The sequence below is a fragment of the Otolemur garnettii genome, unplaced genomic scaffold, assembly GCF_000181295.1.
Source record: "Otolemur garnettii isolate 467f Iridium unplaced genomic scaffold, OtoGar3 scaffold00317, whole genome shotgun sequence".
NCBI lineage: Eukaryota > Metazoa > Chordata > Mammalia > Primates > Galagidae > Otolemur > Otolemur garnettii.
The window spans coordinates 269,075-288,079 of record NW_003852712.1 but is presented as its reverse complement, the minus strand read 5'-3'; the positions used below and the strand labels follow the sequence as shown (position 1 = coordinate 288,079).

The window sequence follows — 19,005 nt, the reverse complement described above, 5'->3', positions numbered from 1 at the left end:
TTTTTTTTTTTTTAGACCCAGTGTCTCACTGTGTTGCCCTTGGTAGAGTGCTGTGGTGTCACAGCTCACAGCAACCTCCAGCTCTTGGGCTTAAGTGATTCTCTTATCTCAGCCTCCAGAGTAGCTGGGACTACAGGCACCCGCCACAATGCCTGGCTATTTTTAGTTGTATTGTGGCCAGGGCTGGGTTCAAACCCACCACCCTCAGTATATGGGGCCAGTGCCCTACTCACTGAGCCACAGGCACAGCCCAGATAAGAATTTTTAAGTGTCTTGTTTACTGCTCCATGCTCAGTCCCAAAAACAGTGCTTTCCACATGGGCATTATGAACAAATATTTGTTGGGCCATACTGATAAACATTTGTCAAATTAATGAGTTACCCAAACCTTTGCCCTGCACACCCTTAATTAATCTACCAGAAAATCTAGTACATTCAACTTCCAGAACATATTGGAAGCCAACTATCCTCCTCTCAATCTGCTAACCGGCTCAAGCCCTAATCCTCTCTTGCCTGGATTATCATGACAGCCTCCTAATTGATCTTCTGACCCCCATGGTGGTCCTACTGTGGTCTGTTCTCTACACATCAGGGCTTCATTTAAAACATAACTAAGATCTTGTCACTTCCCTGCTTAAAATCCCCTGGCAGCTTCCTGTCCCACTTGGAACAGAAACCTGACCCAATTGTACAAAGAAAAAGCTCCTACAGGTTTGGGCCCTGCCTTGGGCAACAAGAAGACCTTGTCTGTTTTGCATTAGTGTCTCTGACTTCCTCAAACAGGCCTTCCTGCAATAGAGCATTTGTAAGCTTGCAACTCCCTAGCCAGGAATACCATTCCCCTAGAGCAGGGCTGTCTAAAAGAAAGACAATGGGAGCCTCAGGAGTCATTTAAAATTTTCTAGTCGTCATATTAAGGAAAAGACAGTTTAAAAGGAACAAGTGAAATTAGTTTTTAATCATCTATTTGCTTTAGGCCAATAAACCCAAACTGTTATCATTTCACTATGTAATCAAGCTAAAAATTGTTAGTGAGCTTTGTTACATTCTTTGAGTGCAACCAAATCTCATAAGACAAGATCATAGCATACGAAGTTCTTAGTGTGTGCTTAGCATGCTTAGTTAATGTCAGTAGCATAAAGGTTTACTTAAGTACACAAAGTATACTTATGCTAATTATCCTAAATTTACTAAGTCTTAATCCAGTGTATATTTTACACTTACTAACTTCTCAGTTCAGACACTCACTTTTTTTCTTATCAGAAATACTTGATCTGGCCAGGTGCTTTGGCTCACACCTGTAACCTTAACACTGTGAGAGACCGAGGTCAGTGGATTTCCCGAGCTCAGGAGTTCAAGTCCAGCCTGAGCAAGAGTAAGACCCTGTCTCTAAAAAAATAAAAACTAGCTGGGCATTGTGGCAGGCACCTATAGTCTAAGCTACTCAGGAGGCTGAGGCAAGAGGATCCCTTGAGCCCAGGAATTTAAGGTTCCTGTGAGCTATGACATCATGGCACTTTCTACCAGGGGTGACAAAATAAGACTCTATCTCAAAATATAAAAAAGAAATACTTGATTTTTGCCTACAGTTTATAGTCGAAAAAGTAGATTCACCTGTGCATGTTACTCCAGCTAAAAGCAGTCCAGTAATTGAATTAGGTGTTTGTTCTTAAATTTAAATGAATTGTGTTTAAGTACTTGGGCTTATATTAAACTGGATACAAATGGCAATAAGATAAATAATTTAATTGAAATCTATTGACATTAAATCAATGTAAAATTCAGTTTCAATTCAAGGGCCCAATCGCCATATGTGGTCAAAGGCCACTATTTTTTTTTAACAGAACATTTGTGTGGCCATCGGAAGTTTTATTGTCTGGGGAAGCTGTGTAGCCTTTTTGAGCCACAGAGTATAGACGATTAGATTACATTGTTTGTGTGGATCGTGGATGAGATTTGTTATCTTCATGAGCCTTAGTTTCCTCACCTATATAATTGAGAGAAATGACTCCTTACTCCTAATGTTTTTTGGTAAGATATATAGAGATCTTGATCTATTGCAAGTGTTTGGAATGTGTTATTTTTCTTCTCTAGAGCTCTCAACATGGGTAGAACAAAAGTGGTTTTGATGGGTTCTGTCCATGGTATTGACTAATTAAAGACCTCTGGGATCTCCTTCAATTACCACTCTCAACTCACCTCCTTGAAGGCATCTCGCATCTCCTGGACACCAATCATTCCTGCTGTTTCTGCAAGCAATTTTGGGGTCATCAGCTCCACAAAGTCCTCAAAGTCCACACGGCCACCCACTGAGAATAGAGAGTGAGGATTAGTGATACTCCATCCGCCCTGGCCTTCCATCCTTCAAGTTAGTTCAAGAAATAGATCAGCTTCCATCTCCCTGCCAGTTAAGGGCCTTCTTTGACCTCCTCCTTCCACTCAGCCAGCTCAAATCCTCACATTCCTGAACTTGAATGAACAGGGTGCGGCAAGATGGAAATAACTATTTGTGTGATCTTCAGCAAATCTCTTGAAGGGTGAAGAACTGTGTTCCCTCATCTGTGGACCTGTAGAAGAAGGTGTATCAATCAAAGAGCACCCAAGTCTCTTCCAGATGTTAATATCATCATGGCCTTGAATCCAGCCTTATTTACTCAGTTGCATGCCCAGGAGCAAACACAATAGCAATTTTACTCCAGCCTTGATCTCAAAAATCAGTTCTGGCCTCCACCTAAAAATCCATCTCTTTCATAGCATTATTCACTAACATCAGCTCCAACTCCACGTTGGTTTCCAGCATCCAGTCCAGCTCCAATCTTGGGCTCCACTGAAGAAGCTTAGTGCTGGTGATATAATCATCTGCATTTGGCAAGAACGTACTGGCTACACTTTTACCTGCATTAGTATCTTTGTTCCTTCCTTTCCACAATCCTATGAGATAAGGAGTAATAGCATCTTCTCTCAACAATTGAGGAAACTGAAACTCAAGAGGAAGGGATAACTCCACTTTTCAAAATGACCACAATTACTAAATAATACTACAGAGGCTTGAACACAGACCTATCTCAGAAAGCTTTTAAGCACTTCAAATGCTGGCTCCCTGAGTATAGTCTGAACCCTTTTCTTCCAGACTGCTGGTTGGTCTTAGCCTCCTCTCTATCCCCAACTCCACTCTCAATTTGTATATGTTCCCTAATTTCACCCTGAGCCCTCCCCAGACGCAGCCATTCCTCCCGTCCCCTGGCCTCACAGTTCATGCGGATTTGCTGGCTCAGTTCAGTCAGTTCCATCTCTGTGGGCATGTAACCCATCGTCCTCATGAGATTCCCCAAATCCTTACAAGAGATGAACCCATCTCGGTCCTTGTCAAACTCAAGAAATGCTTCCCGGAGCTCTGAAAGTTAAGAGAGAAGAACTTTGGGAGAATTTAAAACAGTCCATAAGGAGTGGCATCCCTTGAAACCGCCAGTCAGGCTCCAACTAGAGACTTCTCAAAGGAAAATACATCTTAAGAGAGCAGAGTGCTAAATGCTAACCACTAGGACCACCAGGGAGCGCCCATCTTAAGAAAACATTTTTAAAAGGAGTGATTGTGTGAAATGTGTTAGGGAGTAGCATTATTCCTGAGACCACTAAACAAGAGTACTAAAGCCCTTCAGATTCTTGGAAGAAGTTATAAAGAACCTTAAAATTACCAAGAGAAAAACCCCAAAATTTCCTTTTTCTTTTCTTTTTTTTTTTTTTTTTTTTTTTTTTTTTTGCCAGATAGGGCTAGAGTGCAATAGCATCATCATAGCTCACTGCAAGCTCAAACTCTCAAACACCTGGGCTGGAGTAACCCTCCTGGCTCAGCCTCCCAAGTAGCAGGACTACAGAACAATTTTCAATTCATTCTAAAACTCATGCTTCACTCCTGAGACACCTGGATGATCCGGGATGCCTTCTTAATGCTTTGGGAGGTACTTCAACTGCCACGAGAGAGAGTTCCACAAAATGACAGTTAAGTAGGAAGAAAGAGGGATGTAACATTTTCATGTTAACGAATTTGTACAGAAATATGCAAAGGGGGCTGAGGGTAGATTAAGTGGGTGGATGGCAGTGTGGGGCATTTACAGGAGAGGGTGTTACCTTCAATCTCATCTTGTCCCAGTGGTCTTTCCTGGAAAGGAACGCAGGGGAGGGGAAATTTGGAGAGAGGTTCAGGAATCCAACACCCACTTCTCTAAATGTCCCCTCCTCCTTGGCCTCCTCCCTCTTGTTTTTCTTCCCTTTCTTCCTCTCCTCTGTCCCTCTCCTCTTCCTGCTCCTATCTCCTAACTCCCAAGCCACTGCTCTCACCTCCCCACCTCTTCCCATCCTCTCTCAGTTCCCTTCTTCTATCCTTGACTCTTGACTCCCTCCTTCCACATTTCCCAGACAAGCAACTGTCACATTGTGCCCAAACACTGTGACTGCAATCGCTTCCTTTTCCACCAGATAAAGAAAGTGAGACTCATAATCAGAGTTCAGAGTGTCGCCCCTGTGCCAGGCAGTTTCCATAATCATTCTGTTTGAATCTCAGGCACTGCTCTGTGAGACTGATCCAGCTATCATTCCCATCTTACACATGAGAACGCTGATGATGAACAAAGAGGTTAAGGAATCTGCCCAAGGTCACACAGCTCATTAGTGGCAGATCCCTTCCTAAGAAAGGGAGAAATAAAACTACTCCCTTAAGGTCATGTGGCAAGTTGGGCCCAGCGCTGGGATTTGAATTCAGGGTTTCTGACTCCCAGGTCAGAATTATTCCCCCAACATGCCATTGCCTCTTTTTTCACCTGCCTCCATCCTTCTCCCAAGAGTTAGAACCACTTTGCATGGGACCAGTGTTTAATGGCATTCAGGTAGGGTGATCAGTGCCAACATGAATAATTCCTAACACCTCGGAGAATTTCCAATCATTGTTGCTCCACTGACTCCTATTCCTGGACACACCTGAAGGGTTGGACTTGGATTCATGGTCTGCCACCAGAAAATTCCACTGGCCGCTGGCCTCTTTCACCCCCTCATCTCCCTCTGTCCTTCCTGAAATTCCCCCCTTTTCCTCTACTTTTTCCTTTTCTCCTTCCTCTTTCTTTTATCCTTGCCTCTCTTCCTTCTTTTCCTTTCCTTTTTCCCCCTTTCTTTCCTCACTTCACTTCTGCTTTCTTTTTTTTCTTAATTTTTGAGTCAGAGTCTCACTCTGTCACCCTGGGTAGAGTGTCATGGCATCGTCGTCAAACTCTTAGGCTTGAGCAATCGTCTTGCTTTACCCTCCCAAGTACCGGGACTACAGGTGCCCACCAAGACTCCCAGCTAGTTTTTTCTATTTTTAGTATAGATGAGGTCTCTCTCTTGTTCAGGCTGGTCTCAAACTACTGTGCTCAAGCAATCTGAGTACTCCCAGAGTACTAAAATTATGGGAGTGAGCCACTGCCTCGACCTTCTTCTCTTTTCTTTCTTCTTTCTCTTCCTTCTGTCTGACAATTACAAACATATGACCTTGCCACTTACTTATTGTGTAAGCTTAAGGTAAAGAATTCATGACTCTGAGCCTCAGTTTTCCTTACCTGTAAAAGAGGAATGAAAGTGTCATAGACCTCACGAGTTGTTCTGAGGTTTAAATGACATCAAGAATGCAATGCCGTTTGAACAGGGCTTAGCAAACGACAGCTGTAGTTGTTAACACCATCACCTCACTATGAGCCTCTGTAGAAAAGATGATGATCTCAACACCCATCCCAGTTTTTTATTTTTCTCCCTTCATCTCCTCTTTGCTCCTGACTTCTGATTTTATCCCCATCACCACATACACATACCTAGGTATCTCGCTGCCTCACAAGGCCCCTCGAGAACCCCTGAAATTCTACCTTCTGGGTTCCTGCTCTCTCTCTGTCCCCTAGGTTCCTACTTCCGGCTCCCCGCCTTGCCCACTGCCATCCTGCTGCAGTGCCTCTGCCCAGCCTCACCCGCTGTTTCTCAGCGATGCCTTTCCTCAGGAAAATGCAGGCGGGGCCCAAGGGGAACTGCATGGAGCTCCGGACACAGCTCAGCCGGCCCCAGTCTCCAGAAGGCCCCTCCTCCCTGCCCCAGGGGCGCAGCCTCCTCAGCGTCCCTAGCCTCCTCTCTTTCGCCACCTCTTCCTGCCTCTCTGGGCCTCTCTCTCTGTCTTCCAGCTGTGACAGCTGGGTCAGAAATGTCCACCGGGCTGGGCAGGGATCAGAGCTGCTCCTGCCTTCCCATCTGGCTTGAGCAGGATGGGTGGGGAGAGCCAGTCTGGGTCTCTGATACTCCTTTATCCCCAGAGTGAAATGGGAAAGTACATTTTGAAATCAGGGATTAGAGCAGAGGGCATGCGCTAATTCAGTGTTCCAACAGGCATTGGTGGGGGGGGAGGCTTACTGTATGCCTGGACTTCAGGCAGTGAGACAGAGAGGACAGGGCCCTTGGCCACGAGCTTTCCCTAGTGAGGGAGGAATGTGTGCAGGAAGGGAGGAGGTCAGGAAGCAGGTGTGCAGTGACCAGGAGTATAGCATTTGCCTTCTCTTTGCTCATCCTTCCCTTCCTTTCTTCTTGAATAATTCAGGGGGGAAGAGCAAAGTGGTGGTAGTGATGGGAGGGAACTATGGAGGGTGAGAATCATGGTGGTGTCAGAGCCCAAAGGGGTGGTGATGAGGGTGTCCACACTAGGGAGGCAGGCAGGGCTGGGACCATCTGGTGTGGCTAGTGGGGTGAGGGGAGAGTGCCCCTGGAGGGGCAAGGTGGCCCAGAGTGATGGGGCCTGAAAGGTGGGGATGCAACCCATGAGAGGACAGGTTGGTGTGGAATGTGGGAGCATGAGCTGGGGCGGGAGGTGTGTGTGTGTATCTGCATGCATTGTCCAGGGCTGATGGGTCATGCAGGAGGCCACACATGCGGATCTGGCAAGGACCCAAATAGAAAAGGACGTCCACTCATGGAGGCAGCATGGTAGAGTGTTAAAGCCAGGTTAGGGTGGGAAAAGCAACCCCATAGGGGTTGGATGGCAATGGAGAAGAGATTGGTTACATATGGGGATTCCAGTAAAGGTGATGGGAGCCAAGTCTCCCTCCCACTGTTGGAAAGGGAGCTACTAAAATAGAAAAAGTAGAATGAGCCTGACTGTGCTGGAGGCATTGGAATGTGCACATAGATTTCACTTGCAGAGATACAAAATAAAAATACATGACATCTCAAGAGTGTACAGGAATGTTCGTACATACATTCTCCAGCTTTCTCCACCCAGAAAACTGCAGAATTAGTGACACCCCAGTATTAATGAGCACCCTTAGCATCTAGATCTTGACTTTGAAATACCATTCTCCACTAAAAGGAACCAAGGCTTCTAGGTGAAATGGCCAATTCCAAGTCTAGAGCAGGAAATGAACATCAGCCTAAAATACCTTGTGCTTAAAGAGTCATGGGGACATGTTAAAAGAACACAGGCATCTGCTTGAAGAGGCTCCACTGCCCATACTGGAGAATTTGAGAATTGAAATAAATGATAGTAACAAATTATATAGGACAACATAGGGAACCAGGGGGCCATACACAAATGAATAAAAAGAAAAGTTGAGGGGCAATGCCTGTGGTTCACGGGGTAGGGCGCCGCCCCAGACAAAAACTGAAAAAAAAAAAAGAAAGAAAGGAAAAAGAGAGAGAAAGAAAGTTTGTTATTGCCCTATCTTTTTCAAAGTACCTCCCTGCAAAATACTAATTTCAAAGGAAAGCGTCAGTTTATAGTAGACAGACCTGGCAGACGCCATCTTAATCAAGTGATCAAAAAAAATATCATCAGTAATGTGACAAACTGAAATTACGCACCACCTGGTAGGATGCAAAGAGAACACAGCATCAGTTTTGTGATATTCCTGAATTTAATGGTAAGACACCAGACAAGTCCAAATAGAGGGCTGGTTTACAAATTAACTGGCCTGTCAGCTTAAAAAATGTCATGATCCTGAAGGTTGAAGAGAGATTGAGGAACTGTTGGGAGACTGGACGAGACAAAGGAGACATGGCTAAATGCAACACAGAATTATTTTGCTACAAAGGTCTTTATTGGGACAACTGGTGGTTTTCTGGCCACCTCTGGTGCCCACTGGCTGGTACATACATCACCCCAATCTCTGCCTTCATATTCACATGGCCTTCACCCACTCCTCCTCACTTCTTCCTTCTCCTGCCTCTCTCATTTCCTTCCTTTTTCTCTCCCTTTGTTCTGTTCAGAATGGAGCTCTGAGGACAAGGAATAGTGGAGTCAGAAGACTAACACTGGGATGCTGACTCCACAGTTCAGGTACTGCTCAGCAGCTAAGTCCATTTCTTTGGGCCTCAAGCTCCTTCACCTGCAGAATGAAGCAACTCCATGCTGTTTTGGAAGCTCCCAGATAAAGTGGAATTCCAGGACCAGAGTAGTTAGCAGGAATGAAATGGAGCTGGGTGTTGAGTATTTACAGTGTGCCTTTAGTGGAATACTTAATTTTTTTTTAAAATTGACATATATTAGTTATACCTATTTTAGGGTACACATGATATTTTCATACCTACATACTATGTGTAATAATCAGATCAGGGTAATTGGGGTATCTATTACCACAGACATTTATCTTTTCTTTTTTTTTTTTTTTTTGAGACAGAGCCTCAAGCTGTCCTCCTGGGTAGAATGCTGTGACATCACAGCTTATAGCAACCTCAAACTCCTGGGCTCAAGCGAGTCTCCTGCCTCCACCTCCCAAGTAGCTGGGACCCCAGGTGCCCACCACAACGCCTGGCTATTTTTTGGTTGTAGCCACCATTGTTGTTTGGAGGACCTGATCTGGATTCGAACTCGCCACCTTAGGTGTATGTGGCTGGTGCCTTAGCCACTTGAGCCACAGGCACTGAGTCTATCTTTTCTTTACCTTGGGAACAATTATCTTCTAGCTCTACTAACACGTACAATAAATATAATTATTTATTGTAAATATATATTTATATATAATAAATATAATTATTTATCTATAATTTCCCTACTAAACTAGTATATACTATGACCTCTCACACAAGAAACTTGTTTATACTGACAGGCCCTCTGTGGTTCTTGTCTGACCTGTGTCCAGTTTGTGCCTCACTGACAGTGGCTCTTACACTGGGAGCCTGCCCCAGTGTTGTCCTCAGCATCCTGGAGTAAGCCTGGCCTGGGACAGGCACTTCAGATGAAAGGTGCAAGGTCAGTACACAACTACAGCCAGCAACTTTGCCCATGGCAAACCATCTCTATGAACTAGGTAAGTTTTCTTGCTCATGGAACCATCTGCATTGGCAGTTAAGAGTTCCACACTTCTTCTTCCTCCTCCCTCTGCTTCATTGTCACTGTCATCATAGCATAGTGGCAAAATCCAGTGATCTACTTTGTGCCAGACAATGCTTTAAATCTGTGGTTCTGAAAGGTAAATGATTACCAGAACCACCTGGAGTGCCTGTTACAGCAGATTCCCAACGTCCACCCAGAGGTTCTGAGGCAGTAGGTTTTGTGGGGCCCGAGAGTTTGCATTTTTTTTTTTTTGAGATAGAGCCTCAAGCTGTCCCCCTGGGTAAAGTGCCATGGCATTATAGCTCACAGCAAGCTCCAACTCCTGGGCTCTAGCAAGTCTCCTGCCTCAGCCTCCCAAGTAGCTGGGACCACAGGCGCCCACCACAACGGCTGGCTATTTTTTGGTTGCAGCCGTCATTGTTGTTTGGCAGGCCCAAGCTGGATTTGAACCCTCCACCTTAGGTGTATGTGGCTGGCGCCTTAGCTACTTGAGCCATAGGCACTGAGCAGAGTTTGCACTTCTTATGAGGTCCAAGGTGAAGCTGTTTTAGTCACTGTCGGGGACCTCACCTGACCACCTCTGCTGACAAATCTCTGATGACCATCCCATCCCAGAACCCCAGAAAGTTCTACTGGACAGTCCTGTGTTCCTAGCCACACTGTTACATGCTGTGTTAAGTGTGACTTTTAGAGCTTTATTCCCAGAGCCCAGCACAAACCATGTCACAGAGTGTTTGATAATTATTTATTGAAAGAAATGACCAGATGAATCCCAAACCACCCCCCTCACATACCCCTGACTCTCTAAAACCACAGATTGCAACACCAGATTTACTGAAAAGCACAGATAATATCCTTGGATTCCCTCCACCTCTTGCCTTACGCCCCAGTCCCGAAGGCAGCAGTTTACTATATGTCTTCAAGGTTAGAGTCTGAGTCCTCACCAAGTTGGTTCTGAATTTGACTTTGTTTCCGGTACAAATAGGCCACCTACAGGGAGAGAGTAGGACAAGATGGTCAGAGGCTCCCTGGATGCCCCCAGGTCCACAGTGTTCCAGACCAGAATCCACCTCTCTAAGAAGCTGGTCTGACCAAGCAGCTGGATGGCCCATCCCCTTCCAAGGGCCTTACCTGGGTACTGGTGGTAGCTGCCTCTGGCTGCTTGTCTTCACGGACTCGAATAAACCGAGGGAAGCGAAGGGAGATGCCCTTCTCACTATCCACCTGGTGGGGAGGGAAGGGATGGAAAGAAACCCTCATGTGGTTCTCCTGGCTACAGCAATTTCCTCACCTTCTCCCTCCTTCACTGGAGCCTCAGTTTTGTGATCCATAAAATGGGGCTGAAAGTTCTTTTAAAGATTCAACAAATTGACAAAGTATTTGGAATTGCATTGGGTGCAATGTAAGTGCTTAAAAAATGTCAGCTGCTACAGCTGTTATTTAATGTTGATTAGGGCCAAGAGGCAGAACAGCAGAGTCTGGGCATGGGTTCTAGAACCAGAATTTGGGGTTCAAATCCCAGCTGCCAACTCTCAGGAGCCAATGGCCCTAGGCTAGTTACCTAAGCTCTCTGAGGCTCAATTTCCTTACCTGTAAAACGGAGGTGATAGCATCACTATGTCTCAGGGTTTTGTGAGGATTAGACAAATGTATACAGTGCAATGTTATGGGGTATGTAGGTTACTACAAAAGTTTTGAGACAGACTGTGTTATGGTCAATTATTTCACTTCCAAGAAACATAGTCAACAGCGTCCTTTCTGATTCACCTGTGCAAGTTTCAACTTGCTTGGCTTATCGGTCTCACTGTAAGAGCTTCCATCTATACAGATTTTATATTTCTCAATTTCTATGTATCTCACAACTTTTGTAATGATCCATGTACAGTGGTTGCTTCATAGTAAATGCTGGACAAATGCCAACTATTGTCACTTGTTACCAGGATACCCTGGGTCTCTAATATGCAGCATTTAAGTGAAATTTTAAAATAATAGATAAAAATATGAGTTCCTCCTCTAAAAATGGAAATCTGCTTCTCATCAGAAAAATATGCTCGCTTTTGAAGGATAGGAAGAAATCACAAAGAAAGTACATTTCATATTTTGAGATTCACTGTTTCTTTGAAGGAGAAAGTTAAGAGCTTTCCCAGGGTTGGCCATGGCTGCCGCTTTGCCCTGTGTACAACAATGGTTCTGCTGGCATTGAGGACGGAATCACCAGAGATTAGCCAGGGAATTAAAAAACTTGGTAGCATAAAAAGTATGGCTGAAGAAGAAACAGCAACAAAGCAAATGCTCACCAGGATGTGCACTAAGCTTTTACTTAAAAGGACCAAGTTTTTGAAAACAACTTTAGAGCTAAGGTAAGGTAATGATATTAATGGGAGCAATGTCACTGCTTTCTTTCTACTCCTGGGGAATTCTTATTTGAAAGAAAAAGATTTTTTATCTCACTATCTGACACTCAAATAAAATGCAAACTGGTGTCCTTGGTCATTGCTCAGTAGGAGCAGACATGGACCTCAAGCGTCCTCCCCACTCCGCTCCCTGTGTTCCCACCTGGAACCCCTTTACAGGGCCAAAGCTGGGTCCTCTGTGACTCACCAGGCCCCGGGCAGCGGGGTAGATGGGAGAGAGGGAGAGATCTCCACACTTCACCTCCCACACGGTGCTGGGGTCTAGCCAGTGGTCGGGAGCCACGGCACCATCTATGCGCACGTAGGAGCGGGGTGCAGGAAGCACCAGGTCCTGCAGACAGAGGAGACAGAGCATAGGGTCTTGAACCTCAAAGTCAAGGACTGGTGAGGGTGAAAGGAGGAGGAAAATAAAGGAAAGAAATAGACAAAGAGACACAAACACTCCTTAAAGTAAAAAGCTGGGAAAGATGGGAGCAAGGAGAAATGGGAGATGGGAGAAATGAATGACAAAGACCCTGGGAACCAAGATAGGACATTAAAGACAAAAGAGGCAGAGGAAGGGACAGAGACCTGGAGAGAGAAGAGTAGACACCCAGAGAGAGAGGGAGACAGAGACCTAGAGTGGAGAAATAGAGAGAGAGAAACCAAAGAATTGGAGAGAGATGAACCATGACCTAGAGATAATACAGAGGACAGAGACTCATACCCCAAAATTCCTATGACAAAGACAACACTCCCATTTATCAGGGGCTCACCAGCACTTTACTAAGATTAGTTCCAAGAATGTCTGCAACTGTGCCCATGATTGCCCCAAGTGCAGCTAAGGCACTGAGCTTGAAAGTTGAAGCTTCTTGACCAGTGTCACTAGCCTGTAGCTGGCAGAGCTGGGACTTGAGCCTGGAAGTGCCGGGTTCCACAGCCAGCTGTACTGCCCAGTGCCCTCCCACTCACACACTGAGTCCCAAGGCAGTGGAGGGCAAGAGCCTTGAATGGGAGGAGCATGTAATCAGAGGCATCATGGCCAAGACATGGCCACCAGGGCTTACCTGGAGCTTCTGGTAATGCTCCTCCAGCTCCTCGTCACTGAAGCCAGTTCCAAGCTATAGGGAGGACACAGTAGGTCAGAGGCTCTGATAGTGCCCCAGTGCTTTCTCCTTTTTCCTGCCATGTAAGGACCTGAACCTGTATACACTGGCAGCCCCCATCCCCTTCTGGTCTGAACAGTTTCTAGGGGAAGAGGGTGAGGTAGGGGGCTAGGCATATAGCCAAAGGCTCCTGAAGGCGAGTGATTCTCCCAGCAGGACGTCCACTACCCCACTCACCACCTTCTGCTTTACGCAGACACCTATTCCTTCCACTCCTCTCCTTGGCCCAGGACATCATTCCCTTGGGCTCACCCATATCGCACCTGCCTGGTAACTTGTCCTCACCTCCCACCGTAACACTGCCAAGAGGTTCTTTTTTTTTTTTTGAGACAAAGCCTCGCTATGTTGCCCTCGGTACTGTGCCGTGGCTTCATAGCTTACAGTAACCTTAAACTTTTGGGCTTAAGTAATTCTCCTGCCTTAGCCTCCCAAGTAGCTGGGACTACAGGCACCCGCCACAACACCTGGCTATTTTTGTTGTTGTTGTTATTGTCGTTGTTTACCAGGTCCAGGCTGGGTTCGAACCCACCAGCCTCATTGCATATGGCCAGCGTCCTAACCACTGAGTAACGGGACGCCAAGCCTGCCAAGAGGTTCTTTCACCTACCAAAATAGGAAAAGCTGCCGGGCATGGTGGCTCATGCCTGTAATCCTAGCACTCCGGGAGGCTAAGGAGGATGGATAACTTGAACTCACAAGTTTGAGATCAGCTTAAGCAAAATCAAGATACCATCTCTACTAAATTAAAACTAAGGGAAGAGGATCACTTAAGCCCCCAAATTGGAGGTTGCTGTGAGCTATGACACCACATCACCTGAGCACTCTACCCAGGTGACAACTTGAGACTCTGTCTCAAATAAATAAATAGGAACAGCTAAAAAGCAGTAATACTTGATGCTACTGTATCAACATGCAGCAAGATGGGCATCTCTGACCCATAATGTTAACCTAGAAAGCCCTTTTTATATAGAGAGTCTAAAAATGTTCTTGCCTTTTGTCCTAACAATAGCTCTTTTAAAAAATCCTAAAAAAAAAATCTATTCGTAAGTAATTTAAAATGGTGACAGATTGGTTGCCAAAGACTTGCAAATTATAAAATCACTTCTATCAGTGATTATTTAGGTTAAATATATGTGAAGTACTGATAGTTATTTATGAGAACAAAGCTGGTAACAATCTAACTGGTTCATGAAAGGGAGTATATGCACTGGAAATTGTGCAGGCATTCAAGTGGTTGCCATATTACTTAAGCACATATGGTAACATTTAAAATAAAGTATTCACAGGGGAAAAAGGCAGAAAAAAAATTACTCCTAGAGGAGGATCATAATTTTGTAAAAATAAAAATAAGACATCCCTGCAAATGTTACTAGTGCTTGCCTCTGGGATTCTGGGTGATATTTTGGTCTGTTTCTGTGGGAAAAGACCCAAATTTGTTGGATATTGGAATATAAGAAATACACAGCTAGTCACAATGTGCATAGCTTGAAACAAACATACACATTTCCCAGAATCCCTTGCAGACAGAAGTGGCCCGTTAAGGAAAATTTTTCACTGGCTGAGGCTGACTCTGGGGCTCGCCCCTCTTTGTCCTCGTGCCTTCCACCTTTCTGCTGCTTGGAACATAAGTAGTCATGATAACTGGAACACCTGTAGCCACATTGTAACAATGAGGTCAGAAGAGCATGACAAAAACTAGTGTAGGGAAACAGGAAGAGCTTAGACCCCTAAAGACATCAGAGAGCTGCGTGCCCCCTCCATATTTCTCATTACATGAGAGAAAAATCCTTTTCTTACGTAAGCTAACAGTATTTAGGACTAAAATGAATTCCTAACTGACATAGGCTCCTTACACCTTTCTATATAAGCCCATTTTTCTATAAAAAGCAAGTTACTTATAGAATAAGAAAACAAAAATTAGGAAAAAATAAGCCTTCACAGGGAGGACATAAGCGCCTCTTGGTCTGGGCTCTCCCTAGGTTGCCAGTAGTAAGTCTCCTCATAAGCCTAGTCCACTCCCCTCTTGCTTCTATAGTCAGTGCCCAGCCCCAGGACCTTGCATATAGCCTGCAGCTCCTCACTGTCCTGGTCGTAGGAGGCCAGCAGGAAGCCCCCATACCGGCCAGCCCGCTTCCCTCGGCCCAGGTAGGCTCCGATCACCACAAGGTCCAGGGTGTCACCCACACCATCGAGGTAGTCCTTCTTCAGCTGGGAGAAGGAAAGGCAAGATATGAGGGGGGAGGACCCACAGGGGAGAACCCACTGTTGAAGCTAATCAGAAGGCTGGGGAGAACTTCCAGAAAGAACACTGAGGATGGCCCCCATGAGAAGACTGGATGTGGGTAGGGCTTCTGGGATTACAGAGAACAAACAAGAGCATATAAAAAGGAGGGGGCCTTGTGGGTCATCCCTGAGCCCCAGTTTCAGTCAGTATGGAGACACAGTCCACTCGCTCCACTCCATCCTTCACGAGACAGCACTTACCCACTCACTCAAGAACACTTATTAAGAACTGACTGGCCTGAGGTTTATCTTACAGGGGTACAAGTGACTCTTTCTAAGAGTAGAATGTGAACGTTTTAAAACAATAACTGAGAAAATGACATGAAGGCTCTGTTGACCAGTTTGATGGAAGTATTTCGGATTGCATGTGAAAACTCCACACTGTACCCCAGAAGTGCATTAATGTACATAGTTACCATTCAATAAAAAAAAAAAAAAAAAAAAGAACTGACTGGTCCAGGCAGAAGCTCAGGTTCGAGGGTATGACTGTGCTTATTTCATAAGACAGGGAAGATTTGTACTCTCTAGGAAGAGAGACAGACCAGAGGCTGATACACACACAGGAAGATGCAGCCAGCAGGCCAACTGGCTCAGTTCCAAAACATCTCCTGTGCTCACCCCTCACTCATGGCCCCTCCTCTACCCAAACCTTCATGTCTTTTACCGAAGATAGATTCCTGCTCACTCCCACTTCAGTCCAGCCCTCCACCACCTATCCACTATGCACAGGGAAACCAGAAGACCTTTGCAATATGACAACCAGATCCTATGACTCCTCTGCATGAAACCTCGCCCTAGAGGAAGATCCAGTTTTATCTGAAAGTGGCCAGGGGCTTCTCTCCACTCTTTCCTCATCTGCCCCTGCTCCCTGCATACACCGAACTTATTCTTACCTCAGGGCCTTTGTACTTGCAGCCCCTCCACTAGGTGCTTAGTCTCTGATGGCCATGTGACCAATCCTATCCTATCGTCTACATCTCAACCCAAATGCCACCTCTTCCTGATCACCTAGAGCACTCCCTGATCTCTCTGGCCCTGAGTGGACTCACTATCCTCCTGGTGCTCATTATCTTGTTCATTTACTGGCTGACTTCCTTCCTGAGTGCCTGGCTATACTGAAGCTTGGAGAAAACAGAGACTTCATCTAAATTTCACCTGCAGTTGTCACTCAACTCTTGGTAAGCTCACGGATCGGACACAAAGTAGGAGTGTGAATAGGGCTCCTGAGCTCAAACAGGATGCAAAGTAGAGACTTGATACTGACTGCACAGTTGGGGTGAACTTCCGGACCCAGGCTCTAGTGGGCGAGTCCAGGTCAGGATGGCAATCACCTTGAGCCAGTTGTGTGATCTCTTGGCAATCTCGTAGGTGGCATCAACATCCAGGGTCTTCACCATCAGCCCCTCGCAAGAGTCTGAGGGAGACACATAAGCATGGTTCTTGGGAACCGCTGGCTCATAAGGGCTGGAGCAGGTGGGATTTTGCAAAATCACCGGGCTGGGGGACAGGCTGGGAAGCTTGAGTCACCACAGTCACAGGGAAGGAACAGACTTTGGTGGAGAAAAGAGAGGGTGCCCTCACCTTTCACAGACTGCTCCAGAAACTCGGCAATCTGCTCAGTGTCCTTGGTGTCCAGGGAAGTAGCGAAGACAAATTCACCCTCTGTTTCTACAAAGTTCTCTCGGAGCAGCTGCCGGCGTCGGGAAAGAGGCTCACGTACCAGGGACTGAGAAGCCGGGGAGGGAGGAGAGAAGATGGGATGTTATTGAGGAAATAGAGACAATAAGCTCTGACTGTGAAGCAAACAGAAAACACAGGTCACAAGTAGCAACATGGTTTACAGGAAGCCTTGAGAGGGAAGAGCTTAAAGCATAGGCTTAGTCACTGGCAAGAGGGGTTGGACATCACTTAGAGTCGGCAACCTCAGGAACACCAGACAGGGAGCCAGGGCCTTAAATGAACACTTGATGGGTCTCTTGCTGCATAAACATTTACCATTAGCTAAAGAAAGGCAAAATCAAAGCCAAAAAGCATGCTTCTGAGAGGCTATTTCCTATTTTAATCCAGGGGCCTGCAATCTTTTCAATAGTAAATACTCTCTGCCCTTTGCTCTGTCATAACCATTAAACTCTGCTGCTACAGAGAAAAAGCTGACACATATGATGCAAAGGCTGGCATTCCAGTAAAACCTTTTTCTACAAAAACAAGCAGTGGGGCAGATCTGGCTCACAGGATGCAGCCTGCTGAGCCTTAAATGAGACCCTATCTGTTCATGGGAAAGATCTGCTCACTTACACTCAAAAATGAACTCACTAGCCTTGTGGAAACTGACTTTATTAGCCTTGGTTGAATTAACCCATCCATCCTTATATATGCTGTAAATTCTCTTAATGGTCAGGTACATGTTGGAAATCATTTAAGTAGAAGCAAACCAGCATGAAGCCTGCTTCTTACAAATCCATCAAGCAGGCTGGGGACATTGGGGAAGTCACACAGGGAGGAAGAAAAAAAAGGAGAGGAAAGAAACATCCTAACAGGGCTCCCCTCTGCCATGCTGCCTGAAATGGGGACTTACTGCTCCTGGGCTGGCCTGCTGCGTCTCTGCAAGGCAACGTCAGCAACCCTGAAACTATCCAGCTTTGCTCCCAGACTCCCTCCGAAGGGAAGATTCTGAATAAAGATGATACTAGTGGTGGCAAAGCAGCAGCAGTTGCTGTGCATCTTTCTTGACCACCTGGTGCCAGCTGCTGTGCTGAGGGAACTCCAGGAAAAGCTGTGCCCAGCACTGTCTCACAGAAGCAAAATGTGGCCACATTTTTCATTATAGAATTTCTAATAGCCATGTTAAAATGCAAAAGAAACAGGTAAAATCATTTTAATAATACACTATATTTCATTTAACCTAGTGTCTAAGATATTATTTCAATGTGTGAGGAACATAAATTATTAACCATATATTTTACACTCTTTTCTTGGATTAAATCTTTATAATTGGTGTGTATTTTCACCTTTATACCACAGTTCAAATTGGACCTGCCACCTTTCAAGAGCTATATGTAGCTGGTGACAGCTGCATTGGGTATCACAGGTCCAACTGATGTTCCTAGGGTAGCTATCACTCCATTTTGGATGGGAGAGCTAAGACTCAGAGAGGTTAAGTCACCTGCCAAAAGTCACCAGCTAGGAAGTATGTGTCTAGGATATAAGAGTGAGAAAGTCTGACTCCAGAGTCTATACTCTCAACAGTAAAGTCACTCTCTCATTTTTTTGTATGAAATGTTTACTAGTACAACCTTGAAACAGAAAAAAAATGCTAATAATGGAAAAAGCCTGAATGTCTACCTGGAGGGCAAGAAGTAAAGTTAGTTCTTTTGATCTGATCAGTTCCTGTGTGTACACACGTTTCTGCTGGAAACAGAAACGTGTATAGACAGGAACTGATCGGATCAAAAAGAAAAAGCAATTCATAGTGGTGGGAGAATGAACTAGTCAATAATTGTAGGCTGAAATAATTACCTTATTTGTTAAAAACCAGATCACCCACTGGGGCAAGGTCCATATGGAATACATATTTCAAAATAAATACAAAACCGTAAAGGTTCTAGAAGAAAACTTAAATGAAAACTTTTAGAATCCTCGAGAAGGGATGACTTTTTAAAAAATATCTTGGGGATGAGGATATATTAAGGAAAAAACAATGATATATTTCACTATGAAAAAAGCAATAGGCTCGGCGCCTAAGGTGGCGGGTTCGAATCCCCAGCCCGGACCCGCCAAACAACAATGATGGCTGCAACCAAAAAATAGCCGGGCGTTGTGGCGGGCGCCTGTG

The 19,005-nt window shown here is 45.3% G+C and overlaps 2 protein-coding genes across 3 annotated transcripts in view; both read right to left on the bottom strand.

Moving 5' to 3' along the window:
* The window catches only part of CABP5 (calcium binding protein 5), an 11,228-nt gene extending 5,178 nt beyond the window's left edge, over positions 1-6,050 (bottom strand). The window contains exons 1-4 of the mRNA XM_003803498.1: positions 5,988-6,050; positions 4,129-4,159; positions 3,251-3,394; positions 2,200-2,309 (exon numbers count right to left, since the gene is read on the bottom strand). Of these exons, the coding sequence (XP_003803546.1) occupies positions 2,200-2,309; positions 3,251-3,394; positions 4,129-4,159; positions 5,988-6,050 (348 nt within the window). The remainder of the gene's footprint in view (positions 1-2,199; positions 2,310-3,250; positions 3,395-4,128; positions 4,160-5,987) is intronic.
* A 4,009-nt stretch (positions 6,051-10,059) lies between these two features.
* The window catches only part of LIG1 (DNA ligase 1), a 40,870-nt gene continuing 31,924 nt past the window's right edge, over positions 10,060-19,005 (bottom strand). For both annotated transcript variants that reach the window (XM_023509035.1, XM_012813850.2), the window contains exons 22-28: positions 16,755-16,899; positions 16,505-16,587; positions 14,946-15,098; positions 12,792-12,845; positions 11,933-12,076; positions 10,463-10,555; positions 10,060-10,321 (exon numbers count right to left, since the gene is read on the bottom strand). In XM_023509035.1, the coding sequence (XP_023364803.1) occupies positions 10,241-10,321; positions 10,463-10,555; positions 11,933-12,076; positions 12,792-12,845; positions 14,946-15,098; positions 16,505-16,587; positions 16,755-16,899 (753 nt within the window). In that variant the 3' untranslated portion in view covers positions 10,060-10,240. The remainder of the gene's footprint in view (positions 10,322-10,462; positions 10,556-11,932; positions 12,077-12,791; positions 12,846-14,945; positions 15,099-16,504; positions 16,588-16,754; positions 16,900-19,005) is intronic.